Source organism: Miscanthus floridulus, chromosome 3 (assembly GCF_019320115.1).
Source record: "Miscanthus floridulus cultivar M001 chromosome 3, ASM1932011v1, whole genome shotgun sequence".
Lineage (NCBI taxonomy): Eukaryota > Viridiplantae > Streptophyta > Magnoliopsida > Poales > Poaceae > Miscanthus > Miscanthus floridulus.
Genome location: NC_089582.1, coordinates 43,492,052 through 43,507,456, shown reverse-complemented (window position 1 = coordinate 43,507,456; position 15,405 = coordinate 43,492,052). Strand labels below are relative to the sequence as shown.

At 43.4% G+C, this 15,405-nt stretch overlaps 3 protein-coding genes across 6 annotated transcripts; 1 reads left to right on the top strand and 2 right to left on the bottom strand.

The window, feature by feature from the left end:
• Positions 1-2,311: 2,311 nt before the first annotated feature.
• On the top strand, positions 2,312-6,295 carry LOC136545585 (calreticulin-like). Its single transcript, XM_066537595.1, has 14 exons — positions 2,312-2,657; positions 3,402-3,509; positions 3,587-3,779; positions 3,868-4,126; positions 4,215-4,271; positions 4,450-4,497; positions 4,562-4,648; positions 4,730-4,787; positions 4,875-4,942; positions 5,026-5,121; positions 5,202-5,249; positions 5,639-5,680; positions 5,767-5,850; positions 5,950-6,295. Exons 1-14 carry the CDS (start codon positions 2,327-2,329, stop codon positions 5,959-5,961), a joined length of 1,491 nt encoding a protein of 496 aa, XP_066393692.1. The 5' UTR covers positions 2,312-2,326; the 3' UTR covers positions 5,962-6,295.
• Positions 6,296-7,035: 740 nt separating this feature from the next.
• LOC136545584 (probable polygalacturonase) lies at positions 7,036-10,492 on the bottom strand. Of its 3 annotated transcripts, none has more exons than XM_066537591.1 (7): positions 10,368-10,492; positions 10,132-10,267; positions 9,260-9,580; positions 8,853-8,973; positions 8,605-8,779; positions 8,437-8,507; positions 7,036-7,947 (listed from the first exon to the last, which is right to left on the bottom strand). In XM_066537591.1, exons 2-7 carry the CDS (start codon positions 10,189-10,191, stop codon positions 7,202-7,204), a joined length of 1,494 nt encoding a protein of 497 aa, XP_066393688.1. In that variant the 5' UTR covers positions 10,192-10,267; positions 10,368-10,492; the 3' UTR covers positions 7,036-7,201. The 3 variants fall into 3 exon arrangements, with proteins under 3 accessions (XP_066393688.1, XP_066393689.1, XP_066393690.1); XM_066537592.1 differs by having other exon boundaries at positions 10,153-10,267; XM_066537593.1 differs by lacking the exon at positions 10,368-10,492 and having other exon boundaries at positions 10,095-10,241.
• Positions 10,493-11,091: 599 nt separating this feature from the next.
• On the bottom strand, positions 11,092-13,563 carry LOC136545582 (guanosine deaminase-like). Of its 2 annotated transcripts, none has more exons than XM_066537589.1 (4): positions 13,327-13,563; positions 11,722-11,921; positions 11,525-11,629; positions 11,092-11,422 (listed from the first exon to the last, which is right to left on the bottom strand). In XM_066537589.1, exons 1-4 carry the CDS (start codon positions 13,340-13,342, stop codon positions 11,237-11,239), a joined length of 507 nt encoding a protein of 168 aa, XP_066393686.1. In that variant the 5' UTR covers positions 13,343-13,563; the 3' UTR covers positions 11,092-11,236. The 2 variants fall into 2 exon arrangements, with proteins under 2 accessions (XP_066393686.1, XP_066393687.1); XM_066537590.1 differs by having other exon boundaries at positions 11,722-11,918; positions 13,327-13,562.
• Between the last annotated feature and the right edge of the window lie 1,842 nt (positions 13,564-15,405).

The window sequence follows — 15,405 nt, the reverse complement described above, 5'->3', positions numbered from 1 at the left end:
GAGTATGTGTGGATCTAATCTTAAGGGTGAATGCATACATACATGAGTGTCTATGTCTATGTTCTAATTCGAGAAAAAGAACTTCTCTAGGCTTTTGAGTTTTTGTAGTTATAATAACTAAATGTTGAGTTGATAACCGTTGCAATATACTAAATGATTTCTCTAGGCTTTTGGATTTCTGTAGTAGGTTTACAACGGTTGCAACATACTAAATAAGTCGTGGCAAGTCACACGATAGATTCCAGGCATGCTAAACTGTTAGACCCGTTTGTTTGAGATGCAGTTTTTGGGATTTTGGCTCAAAAAGCTAGCTTTTTTGGCTTTTGGTTTCAGGTTGTCGTTTTTTTTTTTTTTTTGCTATTGCCTTTTTAATACCTTTTGAGCTTCACAGCACAACAAAAGTTGCAAAATCTGTTCAAAATATGCTTTTTCAACTTTTAGTTCATTTCCTCATAAGCCACCTCTTCAACTTTTCGAAAGCCAACTCAACAACTGGGCTGTATGTTTGAGCAGCGGCGGATCCAGGAAATATTTTAGGGGGGACTGAACAACACTGCTGCTGGATCTTAAGTCTCAGCCCCTCCTACACTATAGAACTTTGCCTAAAAATTCATAGGGGCTCTACAGTAATTTGCACTGATTTGGTTTGGGTAGGGGGGCTTGAGCCCCCCCCGCTGGATCCGCCCTTGTGTTTGAGCTTCTGACTTGTGGCTGGCAAAAGCTAGATAAAAAGCTCAAACAAACAAGGTATAAATAGATCTAGAAATATCTAAGCGAAAATAAAAAAAATTTAGAATCAGATGAACCGTATCGCAGCACAACAAAAGTTGGCTGATCTTCACCCCCCCCCCCGGATGATTGGATATGTTCCATGGACGCCAGGCGACCAAACTTGAAGGTACTGTGGAGGCCATCCATCCTAAACAACCGTAGACTACCTGTCTATGACGAGCCCTGGTAGCATGGTCCGGTTGACAATTGCGGATTGGGTTGGGTTTTGCCCATAAACCATAGTCGAGCCCAATTGCGGGTTTTCTGATCCTGCAGTGACCACGCCGAGATGGCTCGCAGGTTCAAGCTGTTCAGGTATGCCGCGAAGTACGTTCGCTGATGGCGGAGGGAGGCTCCCGTTTACCTTTGTAAGAGGAGGGAGGCCGAGCTGCTTCTCGCGAGAGATGAGGACGTCTCGCAACTAGATGAGAGGTCACATGCCCACGGAGCTTGGTCCGTTCGCTGATGGCGGAGATCCGTATCTGGATGAGCGTGATATGAGCAGGTTGAAGGGAATCAAAGACGCAGAGAGGAGGAGGAGGTTGAAGGAAACCGAAGACGAAGAGAGGGATGCGGACAATGCTGTCTAAGATGTTACTAAATCAGAGTAGTTTGCTTAGGGAAATCCCAGGGACCTTGAATGAGATGAACTGAACCCACTGAATCATAGCTCCACTACAACAAATTAGGATTTGTTGTTTCATGTATGTGTACTACTGCGTTATGCTTCCATGTGTGCTAAGTTATACTTCCATTCGATGATGTGACTTTGTTGTGCAAATCGTTTCGATGTCCCAATCCAACCGGCTGATGTTTTGTCGTCTCTGTTGCTTTTAGTTATTGTAGTTGCTCAACCTTTTGTAGTCTCATGGATGTGTGGTATATACATAGTCTAGGTTCATCTTCTTTTTAATATAGGTCATGTTCGCTTGTCTTATAATCCGTACTTTTCAGCTCGTTTTTTCAACCGCAACAGTATTTTTCTCTCACAACAAATCGGCTAGAACAGTGTTTTCGGCTTGTTTTTTCAACAAAGCGAACAGGGCCATAACCGGCAACTCTCCTGCCCGGTTTGTTTTTTAAAAAAAGTGTACTAATTATGCTTTTTTAACACCTTTTTCTCTCTAAGGGGTCATGATATTCTCAATAAAATGACGAGGAACAGGCTTTTTTTAACACCTGTTGGCTGATTTGTTGAGAGAGAAAAATACTATTTATTAGTTGAAAAAGTACAGCTTATAAGCCAAACAAACAGGACGTCTACCACATTGACATTTCAGATGGGAGTCCAAGCAAAAAAAAAAAAAAAATCACTGATTAAAAACAACTTCTATACCAGGCAAAAGCAGTCACTGAAAGCCTGGAACAGATAGCTACAAATCCCGTCTGCTGTCACCCCCCTCATTTTAACTACTACTACTATTTCCAGCTCCCGTTTGCACGCACGAGAGACCTACCCGCACCTCCGAAAACCTCCCAAACACGTCAAATTCGCCACGCGTCGATTCCCCACTGGCCGGCCCACCGGAAGCTAGCCTCCCATTGGCCCGACGCCATGGCCCACACCCGCCACTGTGGCAGCCGCACTTACGCGCACCTCCACCGGCCCCAGCCGTCAGAGAGACAAACCACGTGCGGTGAGCCCACCGGGTTGGTGAGCGGAAACCCTAAACCCACCCGCTCCCCCGGCTCGCGCTCCGCAGCGACCGATACATACAACACGACCCGGGGGCCGCCGGGGCTGAGATCGGATCGGAAGCTTCGACAAGTTTCCACCGGGATGGCGATCCACAGGGGGCCTTCGTACGCCGTCGCGGCACTTTTCGCGCTCGCCTCTGTCGCCGCCGCCGTCGCCGGCGAGGTCTTCTTCCAGGAGAAGTTCGAAGGTGATTATTAATTCCCTCGATCCTTTGTTGTTCAGAAAATATTAATTCCCTCGATCCCACCCCTTGAACAGTGCGCGATGCGCCCCATGTCTTGGCAGGAACCAATGCAGTGCGTCGTGTGAAATGGTAGGTGTTAATTTGGTCGGACCTGTGGGGGTTTGGCTCGTTCACGATGCGAGATTTAGCCGGTGTGTAGGTGTGTCAGTGTGTGTGTGATGGTACTGGTAGTAGTAGGGGTGTTTGCTCGCAGGATCCAGTAGTGGCTATTTATGGTGTTCATCAGTACTTCAGTCATCTCTGCATGCTTCATCACGCAGCCTGGGGCTTGGATCCTGCGCCTGTCAATTGTCGTGTGGTAGTTTGAGTCATAGCAGTGTCGCCCTTTGGTCAGTATTCAAATTCGGTTGTATAATAATGCGCCGAATCTTATGGCATGTCTTCTGAAGTGGATCAAATTTTATACTATTTTCGTATCCCTGACTTGAACATAATTTGATTTGGGACTCATGCGGTGATGTTTGTTTATTTAGGAGACACAAAGGCCAATCTGTGCCTTATTATTTGTGTTCATGTTAATTCCTAGTTGATTAGGAACATGTTGTGCAGTAGTTCTCCAGATTCAGTTTGGACCAGCAGGTGATCCACATTAGGAATTATAGGATCTCCAGTACTGACTGTCGATTTTGTATACCGCGAAGCATTTTCTAATTTTGATGTGACATTTTGCACTGTTGTGATGGCCAGATGGCTGGGAAAGTCGGTGGGTCAAGTCCGAGTGGAAGAAGGATGAGAACATGGCTGGTGAATGGAACCACACCTCTGGGAAGTGGAATGGAGATGCCGAGGACAAAGGTAAATTCCAAAACCTCGGAAGAAGATTGGTGATTTCAGTTTATTAGATACTGAACTGAACATGTTTCTTGTTGCAGGAATTCAAACCTCTGAGGACCACAGGTTCTATGCCATTTCAGCTGAGTACCCTGAGTTCAGCAGCAAGGATAAGACCCTGGTGCTGCAGTTCTCTGTGAAGCACGAGCAGAAGCTTGACTGCGGTGGTGGTTATGTCAAGTTGCTGGGTGGTGATGTAGACCAGAAAAAATTCGGTGGGGACACACCTTACAGGTAGCCTTTGAATATATATTCTTGTACTCTTTCTCCCTATGATATCTGATCTTGTAGTTGTAGTTAACTTTGTTCTTCTGTACTGCAGCATTATGTTTGGACCAGATATCTGTGGGTATAGCACCAAGAAGGTTCACACTATCCTGACCAAGGATGGCAAGAACCACTTGATCAAGAAGGATGTGCCTTGTGAGACTGATCAATTGACTCATGTTTACACTTTGATCATCCGTCCTGATGCAACATACAGCATTCTCATTGATAATGAAGAGAAGCAAACTGGCAGCATCTACGAACACTGGGATATTCTCCCCCCAAAGCAAATCAAGGACACAGAGGCTAAGAAGGTAAATACTTAATATTTATTACTGTGTCTGAATTTCTTTGCTTATGCCTGTTCAGAAATAATTGAGGTTTATGGGTTGATGATTGCAGCCTGAGGACTGGGATGACAAGGAGTACATTCCTGACCCTGAGGACAAGAAGCCAGAGGTAGTGTTTTTTACCCATATGCCTAATTTTTGTCATTAATGAAACATCTTACCTGACCAGAATTTAAGAGCTTCTATTGTATAATATCGAATGAGATATTTGCTATCCCTGATGTCACTACTGGTTTACTTTATTTTGTTGAACAATACATCTCATTGCCTTTTTCCATTACTTTCAGGGCTATGATGATATTCCCAAGGAAATTCCTGACCCTGATGCTAAGAAGGTACTTATATGTGGTTATTATGTAGTTTGTGTCAATAGGATGTATTCTAAAATGTGCATTGCAGCCTGAGGACTGGGATGATGAGGAAGATGGTGAATGGACTGCCCCTACCATTCCCAACCCAGAATACAAGGGACCATGGAAGCAAAAGGTATGACAGTTCCTTTAACGGCACACAAGCTGACAGCAATTTATATTCTTATATCTGACAGCATGTTGCTTCATTTGCCAGAAAATCAAGAACCCGAACTACCAGGGTAAATGGAAGGCACCTATGATTGACAATCCAGGTATGTTCCCCTGAATTTGAACCTTGTATCCGCTTACTGTTTGGCTATTGGGTTATTAGCATTGAATCTAATTGTTGTGCTTCACAGATTTCAAGGATGATCCATACATTTATGCATTTGACAGCCTGAAGTACATTGGCATTGAGCTGTGGCAGGTTGGTGTTGGATAGTCGGATCTTCCTTCTCTTGTTCAGAAAGACATCACAGTTAGTTATGCCTATTGTTTTTCTATGTACAGGTTAAATCGGGCACTTTGTTTGACAACATCATCATCACTGATGACCCTGCATTGGCCAAGACTTTCGCAGAGGAGACCTGGGGCAAGCGCAAGGAGGTATGTTTTTCCTTGCCGTAACATCTCGCGGTAACATATGGTTGATTCATGGATGCACTAACTATGATGGGTCTTAACAGGCAGAAAAGGCTGCTTTCGATGAGGCTGAGAAAAACAAGGAAGAAGAGGTATATTTCAACAACATATACTGTTTTTGTGGCAGGTGTATGCATGAGTGTCTTGTCATGATCTATTGGGTTTTGTTGTATGTTGTGTCATTGTCATGCATCCTGGTCCATGTTGACATAGGGGTTTGTTTCCTTAGGTTGAACTGACTGAACCTGAGCGCATCTGAGTTTTAACAGATAAAACTACTGTGGGCAGCGCATCACTATCATTAACCCTAAATTAAACTATAGTAAATTATAGTACTATATATGAGTTTAACTGTTTAGTTTTTTCATGTCAACAGCAGATTGCTAATGCTGGGTGTCTGAACTCTCTTCTTTCTGAATCACAACCTTTGTGCTTCTGTTGGAGGTTTGTGTGTCACTGATTATGAATCTCTTGTTAACAGGAAGCCGCCAAGGGTGGTGATGATGAGGATGATGACCTAGAGGTCAGCATTGCATCTATCTTATTCTTCCTGGATCATTTTGTTTCCTATGCAGTTTATAAATGATCTAAATTGTGCATCTATCTCAGGATGAGGAAGACGATGAGAAGGCAGACGAGGACAAGGCTGGCTCTGATGTCGAGGATAGCAAGGACTCTGATGATGAGAAGCACGTAAGTTACTTGTCCGTGCAAAGTTCTCTCATCCCTGACCAAGCATTTTGTCATGTTCCTGTCCGTTTCCTCACACACTGTGACAAATGCCATTTGCAGGACGAGCTCTAGATGGTGAGGATGATGAGGTGGCCACCGACCTTGGAGCCGCTGGGCCTGATTTTATCATCGACAAGTTACTTTGTAGAACTTTGCTAAGTAGCCGAGGGACTGTTTTGGTTGCTATAGCGCTTTGTAGTCATTCTTCCCCATTAAAACTGATTGCAATGAACAAGGAAGATCTTTTGCGCACAACTGTTATCTTCCATTCTGATGTTAAATGTGAGCCTGTGAAAGCACATGGTTTCGTGACGCACGCGGACTGCAGTGCTTGCACGTGCAGCGTGTTCGCTGTTCAGGATCGTTGTGCCGTTTTCGTTTAGGGAAATATTCGTGCCTGATTACTGTTCTAGCTATCGCTATGGCCTCGTATCGGTTGGGCTCGGATTTGTAGCTCCCTGTCTAGTGTCAGGCAAACTGTCTCCTATCCATTTCCTGCCAGTGCCAATGCTTTTGCCTGGTATAAGATTTGTTTGAAGAGAATCAGAGAATTTTTTTTTATTAGACCTCGCCCATATGAAATGTTAATAATATGTAAATGTGCAAATAGATTCCCTGACCATGCGTCATCGAGCTTCTTTGATCACGAGAATACGTTGGCGTGATGATCAGTGGAGCAGCATCGGCTGTATCTGGTATATGTATATCTGATCTTCTGTGCTTGTCGACGCCACTGCAAGATGCTGCTGTCAGCATCGGCAGGAGGGATAAAGTGGCGCAGCAGGCCCTGAAGCTATTTCGTTTGCTGCAACCAAAAAACTTCATTTCAAAAATACCTAAACCTTTTTTTAAAAAAAAAGACTGGCAGGAGCTCTGTCTTTCAATTAACAGGCAAACAGACAAATAAATTTAACTTTTTGGTGCTTGAAAGTACATAGTAAATAGATAGCACAAGAATGCCAATCAACAAAAGTGCAGCAGAGGAACTTATTGTACAAAATAAAATGCTACACGGTCTTGTAATGCAATTTTGCTTTATAATAATTAAATAAGCCTGGAAATTTGTTTGCGAGGAGAAACCAAGTTATATGGTAGATAAGTTCAAGGCCAACACCCGTATATTACAAGGATAATCCAGCCCAGAACTTGATGTGTTAAACAAATTTATTCCATTTCTGAGTAATAATCAGTACACACATGCCCCAACAAAGAGGCTTCGGAACAAGAGTACATGATACTGATTTCCATAAAATTACAATTACCAAGCTGCAGGGAACAGGGGGAAAAAAAGATCAAGTAGATATGCTCAAGGTTACCTACATAGAAACCAACTTATCGAAAGGAAAGGATTTGCCAGCCGGCTAGCACTTGACTTCTGCAGCGGCTGTGGCTGTGGCTGTGGCTGTGCTGCAGCGGCTGGATAATTACTGCCATAGCATATTTGTCCGGGCCCTGGAGTGCTTCTTAGTTGCTCGCATACCTCTGGTGACACAGAGTTCGAATACCCTTCGACAAGTGAACAGTTCCATGGATCTGTAGATCTGACACTGAGAGACACATTTGATAAGCAAATATTGCTGAAGTTATCCCCTGGGATGCCCTGCAACATTCCTGCAACGTCAATGTTGACACCCACAACATCCTTGATAGTTATGTTGCTTATGGTCGGAAGCGCACTCTTGTTGTAGCTATCATCGGGGTGTTCACCATAGTTTCCAGTGATCCTGATGGCTATGGAAACGTTGTCAAAGCTCACATCAGCTACATACACGTTCTTTACGTATCCTCCGCGCCCTGGGGCTGTCTTGATTCTGATTCCATGCACCGAGTTGACGATCCGGATGCCCTCTGCTCGAACGTCTGATATACCACCTGACATCTCGCTTCCAAAGGCGAGTCCAGCGCTGTTCCTTGTCTGTCCCGTGATGTTGCGGATGCTAATGTTGGAGCTAGGATGAGCAAAAGAGATGCCATACTCATCCCACCCACTCTTGATGACAACAATGTCATCGCCATTTCTGATGTAACAATCTTCAATGCAGACATTTGTAGATGAGTCTGGATGGGTTTCAAGTTTCATTAGTACCAAACATGGTGACAGGAAAAAGAAAACACGCAGTTCAGGACTTCACAACATTGACAAAATGAGTCTGACAAGAAATACTGGTGTCATACATCAAGAAATAACATTTGAAAGTTTTTTAAATTTATGCAATAGCTGTGGTCTTTCACTTAATTAGGACTCATATATCAGAACGAAAGAATCAAAGCTACAGTTAAGCCCATATCTGATGACTATCTCGAGTACTGAACATACAAATGCATCATGTACTCTGTATTTCGAATAGCTACTTAAATTTTGTCCTAGTTCAGATTTAGTTTGTTCCTTTCAAGCCAGAACAAAGTCTTGCAATTTTTAATGACGTTGATCTATTTTTTTAGAAAGTGCAGGGCCAACTGCTAAATTGAGCAAACAGGGCATAAACTAAAGCAACTATTCATTTAAAGAAAGAATTCAGTGAGCCATAGCAGCCCAATAAAGCACACCTGGATCAATGCCGTCGGTATTTGGTGAACTGATAGGTGCTAGGATCGTGAGATGCTGGACCAGGACTTGGCTGTTCATTCAGGAAAAACACTCTAGATGATAAAATTATCATTGCGATTGAAACAGTGCTTCAGTAGTAAATGACAAGAGGAGTGCTGAAAAGGAACCTGCAGTATACAGGATGGACATTCCAAAATGGCGAATTTACAAAGGTTAGGTTGGAAATAACAACTCTGGTAGAGTACATCAGTTCAACAAGCGGTGGTCTAGTATAATTTAATGTGTGATTGTGAAACCAGTCCCACCAAACTGCACCTTGGCCATCGATGGTGCCATTGGCACCTGAAAAGAGCATGATCACCAGAAGATTAAAAGGCTAGCCATATGAAGTGCATGATGCAACTATAACACTTACCAGTTATTATCACATCAGTAAGATTGGATCCAAATATTAAACTTTGATGTCTTTTACCGGGGAGTTCTCTACCACGCCCATAGGATGGAAGAGCATCAATAACTGGCCAGTCAGAGGAGTCCTGCAAATATCCTCATAAGGACACCGTGACGAAATGGCTGCACTGTTGTTTCAGTAGAAACATACTCATCAAAATATGAGATGTACTTACAGTAAACATATGATTACTGTTATTATTATTTATTGTTAAGATGTACAGGCGATTCTACATTCTTTTAGTTTTGATAGGTGAGAACTGTACAAAAAAATGTCAAATGTTTGAAGTTATAGTGATGAGGCAAAACAGAAGTGACTCTACCTAAAGTAGGTAAATTATTGCCTACAAACCATTTGTGAAATCATCTTACTGGTGATCCAAGAATTACTGCACCCTTGTCCAGTGAGAGTGTGAGATGGTTGATTAGACCAAAACTCCCAGTCAACCACCTTCCAGCAGGCACAAACAGCTGCGCCCCGCCCTTCTTCGCAAATGAATTGAGGTAGAAGAGCGCATTCTGAAATGCTTTCGTGTTAAGAGTCACACCATCTCCGACAGCGCCAAAATCGGTTATTGAGGCACTGTGGGGCCTTTCCACACTTGCTGTCAAGTCCTCGCAGTACATGCCCCATACACTAGCCCATTGGGTCTGAACAGCAATGGTTGCGAAAACCAAAAGGACTTGAAAAATCTGTGCAAAATTCGAAGAGTCTGCGTTAATAGCCTTAAAACTGAAGTTTCTTCCATTCGTAATGATCTGCGTGAATATGCTGGATCTGCATTATGCCGTTTCCATGGAAAACAGAGCAAAAACCAAACAATCCATGAACAGATGCATGTTTTCAGCTTTGAGGTCAGGCTTGTTTAGTTTCCAAGTTCATAGTTACATTACATAGGAAAAGGTGAAAAAGACGGATGGCAGCTATGTTAGCTCATGCCAGGCTAAGCTGTAGCACGTTGGTGTTTTTTTCCCCATGTTCGCAGTTCGTGCATGAAGCACATAGCAATAGCAAGCCTGCCCTCCCTAGGTTGAAGTTTCAAGGAACTAGCAAATCCTGCTTAGGGTTACTAGATCATTTGGTTCCTTCCCCACACAAATCTTAAGACTACATCCGAGCACTCCTAGAGCCCAATTAAACCCCCCAGGCCCCCATTCAGGAAAGGAGCTGACGGCAGAGCAATTCTCTCGCAAAGCAAGGAAATACCAAAAACTGAAACGAAATCCCAATCGAGATACCCAACAGGAAATTGTTTCCCCCTTACAGTCGCGGATCTACTCATCTTCCCGCTTGAGTTGAGCATTCACTCCTTCCCTCTCCAACGATTACTGAATTCCCATCAAAACAACCGCACCGCCGGCGCCAGCGGGAGACAGACCCTGCAGGAGCCGCAGCAGGTTACTAACGCCACAAGACCAACGAAGAGCGTGCCAGTGGCACGGCGAATCGAGAGCAGAGGAACTGGCGAGCTTCGCTCACCGGAGGGGGGGAGAGCAAGAGGTGAGGTGACTCTTCTCGGATGGCGAAACCCCTCTCGGCTCGTCGATCATGGCGCCGCCGAGGGGACCAGAACGAAATGGATAGAGGAATGTCAGCGTGTGGTCAAAGCATAAAGCTGCGGGAGTAGGTTCGGTGGTATTAAAGTCGACTCACAAGTTACTGTTTGGCTGTGAAAGGAAAATACTGTTTTAGTAGATAAGCCGATTGATAAGTTTAAGAAAACAGCGACGCACTCACTATCCAATACTTAGGCAGTGGTGACCAAAAAATACAATCCAACTGGCTACATATTAGACTATCTACTTTTATTAGTCCAACAAATTTCTTATCTCACTATCTACATGGGGGTCAACAAATCTATCTACCTATTTTTTTTCTCTCGGACGCGCCTCTCTCTCTCTCCCCTTTCGTGTGCACGCACACGCACCTCGCCCGCACTGCTCGTCGGAGCTGCCTTGCTCGCCGGCGCGGCGGTCCTGCTCCCAGCCAATGCAACATATACAACATCTAGATAAAACGCATGCAACACCATATGAAACATATATCGCATGAAAACATACGAAGCTCTATGCCATAGAGTGACGGAAAAATTTGGACCAGCACTTTGTAGGCCCGCCTAACTCTAACTACACGTCTTCTCTTTTTTTTTTCTTGGGCGTCACGTGCGGGATCGGTCGTCTGTTGATCCGGATGCCTTGAACCAAGCATTACCGGAAAAAGAGAATTTATTCCGATGTCTGAATCTGAACGTTCCACAGGCAACAAAAACTTGGAAATGACACCATTCCTTTGGCTTCCACAAGTAACAAGTAACAACAACCATCCACCATCTTGCCTTGTCCAGCACATTACTTCTTCCGAAACTTCCCCTTTGTCTTCTCAAACACCTCCTCAGCGATCCGGCGGGTTTCGTCGCCCTCAGCCTGCCTCATCTCTATGCCGGATTTCTGATAGTACTCTATAAAGACATCTGGGAGGGTGCCATTGAGCCCAGCAGCAGCAGCAACCTCCGACTTGGCTCCATACACCACCTTCTGCGTAGTTGCAGGATGCATGAACAAAACAACAGTGTGTGAAGCGAACAATCATCTTCACCTCTCTCTATATATATGTTTCGAGTCAACCAATGGACGAACCTTTATCTTGGATAGGCGAATCAGTCCCAAGCACATCGGGCATGGCTCACAGGACGTGTAGATTTCACAGTCGGAGAGGTTGATTTTTCCTAGTTTTTTGGAAGCCTGAAATGCCAAGAGATAAGAGTGCAATATTATTTTGTGAGCATGGAAGGAACTAGATTAAGAGAGGCTTAAACTGCAAACTACTATACTACCTGTCTTATGGCGGCTACTTCGGCATGCGCCGATGGATCGGTGTCCTTCCGGACCAAGTTGTGGCTGCTGACCACCTCTTCGTCGCCATGGACGATGACCGCCCCGAAGGGGTATCCGCCGTCGCACTCGACTGCCCTGTAAGCTTCGTCCACGGCTTTCGCGATGAACTTGTAGTCCCGCTCTTCTTGGCTTGCTGCTGCTGATAAGACAAATCCCAAGTCAGAGACTCTCTTTCAACAGTTTTTTGAGGAAACGACTCTCTTTCAACAGTGATTGGGTGCATAACCAAACCGACAGATAGTTCTGATCAGAAGATGCATTAGTATGGCACTATGAATCTTGTGGTCTCTATTCTTCCCAACCTTTATATAGGGTGATCAGTTTCAGGGGGTTCAAGTTCAACCCTATTCCATGTTCCTGCAGTTTGGCGGCTTAAAAGCCTCGCAGAGTTCACTTTTTACTCTGGCTGCTCTTTGGTAACAACAACCTGGCAACTAGGGATAACCTGAGTAAGAGGAAGGGAGATAAAAGGGATCCTTTTATCCTGTTTTTTGTTGTGAAAGAGAGTATGTCCACCATTTGTTTTTCACTTGCTAGCTGTTAAGCAGATTTGTCTGTCCACCAAAGTTATTAGAAGTTTACAATTGTTAAAACTTTTTTTTGCTGCTGCCAAGCTGAGAAATAGCATGTGCTTTCAGAATGTAGGTTGGAAGGATGTGAAATATAATCTTTGTTGCTGAAAATTGTGCTTACGATCCAAGGGTGGGGTGTGCTCATGCTCTGCCCAACAGATAAGAAAAATGGAATTCACCTCAAAATTGCAAGAGCTGAAATCAAGTGGCTGGCTCTCTTTTATTCTACCTTAATTGAGCGGTAGAGCTCCTGCCATTCATTTAAAAAAAAAAGAAATCAAGTGGTTGGTTGATCCTGAGAAGCACTAGTTCGCGAATGCGGGAGACTGGACAACCAAGTCAATCCCTCATGAAGCGCAAGCCATGCTGTTCGGTGTGGGATTTGGGAAGGAAGAACCAAGCCCGTCTTGGAATTGGAAAATAATGGTCTGATCTGGTGAAGCTGGGTCTTCCAAGTGGAGTGTAGAAACTGCTATATGCTGGTGTAAGTGTGAGCTTGCATCAGGGTTGTGTTTAGTTCTTTGGCTCTGACTCTGGTGTTTGCTGGGTGGTTGGTGTTTGCAACCTGGAGGCCTGAAGCACTGGACTACATTGTGGATGTGCGAATGCTGCAAAATAAAAAACTGAACCATAGCTAGGGAAAATGTGGGCCGCTGCGCAAAGCACCGATGGATATATAGAACGCATTTGGGTGACTAGAAGGCAAAAAACAAAGGTATCAAATCGATGGATTGGGAATCTGTCACTACTCTGACCATCACTTTCAGTTCCAAGATTGTTTCAAAAAAACTTTCAGTTCCAAGAAAGTTGTATTGACCTTCATCAGTTCGCCTCAAGTCCTAATCGGCTGGACTGGACAAGCTGCTGGTTCTGCTGCCAATCGCCCAATCCCCAACAGATCTTATCACGGAAAGAGAGATCCCCAATTCATGGGAAACCAAGTAGGGGAAGAGAGCGAAAGAAAATACATACCCTGGGGCGCCTCCATGGATGGCGGTAGCAGGAGCTGGGACGGAGAGGCTGAGCAAGGGACAATGGGACGGAGGCGCGGCCGGTGCTGCGGCCGCCTGCCGGTGAAGACGGTGGAGCGGTGACGATGAAATGGTGATCCGTGTGCCCGTGACCGTCACTGTATATCTCCAGTCCACTGCTCCTTGTGTGTTAAATATTTGGGATCATCATTCGTCCGCGAGGAACGTGCCTGTATTAAATACTCATTGGCAAATTAAAAAGTTATAGACGGCCTTGCTCGCTGTCGCGACTCGCGATTGTTTTGGAGCTTCTCTTTCTTGCATGTGGAATAAATTATTCCCTGGCATCTCCGATAGACAAGTTTTCATATTCCTATACGGCTTTGTTTAGTTCCACCTCAACTTCCAAAAAGTTACTACAGTACCTGTCACGTCGAATGTTTGCGGCTCGTACATGGAGCATTAAATGTAGACAAAAAGAAAAACTAATTGCACAGTTTGGTGGGAAATTGCGAGACGAACGTTTTGAGCCTAATTAGTCCATGTTTGAATACTATTTGCCAAATAAAAACGAACGTGCTACAGTAGCCCCAAAATCTAAATTCCTACAACTAAACAGTAGTTGCACACTTTGCTGCTTTAAACTATCACGGATTAATTTATTACTCCATCAGTTTCAATTATAAGATGTTTTGATTTTTTTTCTAAATACATTATTTTTGTTATATATCTAGACATAATGTATATTTAAAGACATCACCGAGTAAAAAATCTAAAAAAAGTTAAAATGTCTTATAATTTGGAATGGATGGAGTATTAACCATCAACGTGTGCTACCTTGAACAGATTAGAATCTTATATTTCACAAGTATTGGAAGTTCCATAAATTTATATGTACAATAACCAGTATTTATTATCTTTACTCTCTCTATTTACATATTTTCTACCACAATACTTGTTTAGATGATCTCTTATCTCTTCAGTTTTAATACTTACCAATTACTCTATGCATATTTTCATGATTTATATTGCACATATATGAGTTTTTAATATGTATTTAGTTGGAAAATTAGTTTAAATTATACTAACTCTTGCTGCATCTCTTATTATCATGAATGTAATGTTATAATTTCTTTTTTTATCTAAGGGCTTGTTTGGAAGCCTGGTTTTTGAATCAAAACCACTGTAAATTACGAGCCCTGGAAATTTTACGAGCCATATCTGAGAACGTTGTTTGGATGAATGGTGAGGCCACTTATTTTACCTCCAGATTGAGTCAAAACCGGCGGAAAAAAGTATCGTGTACGAAGGTCTGAAAAACAAAACGACATGTATCGGGCAGTCCGCTCAGTCGAGTCTCGTCGCCGAACCCAACCCGATGACGACCGTAGGGGAGATACCATCTACGGTGCTGGGACACTAGCGGAGCCAGGGGGGCAGCGGGGGCCATGGCCCCCCCAAACAATACAATATATATATATATATATATATATAGTAAATAGTCTATGTTTATATTAAAAGAGTATAATAAAGAAAAATCTTGACAACAAAATCACATAGAATATAATTAGAATAAAATATTTTGATTTATCTAAAATTTTGTTTCCCTACTGTTTTATGATATATCTATTAAACTTTTTGGTTTATTAAAATACTTATTTCATTATACTTCATATTTTATTGAACACGTATTTAACTAGCAATAACAATTCAATGACCATCCCTTTTTATTGTAAATCATAGTATAAATGTAAATGCTCACGTACATGCACGTACTCACACTGCTATGATAAAACACACGTCTACTCCACTATGAGCATTTTCAAAATACTAAGCTGATAGATTTGAAGATTGAGTATTCACATGTGCCCCGTCATCGACAGACACGGTCACCTACCACGGGTATGAACACTTCCGAAATATTAAGCCGGTAGATCTCAATATTCATGAGTCATCACATGCGCCCCACTGTCGATATACACGGTCGTCTAGTGCGTGAAGAATAGCGCGCATGGTTAAAATTGTCACATACTAGACGGGTCCGTATTGGTTCATCCATCTTAACTTCACTTGCTCTTCA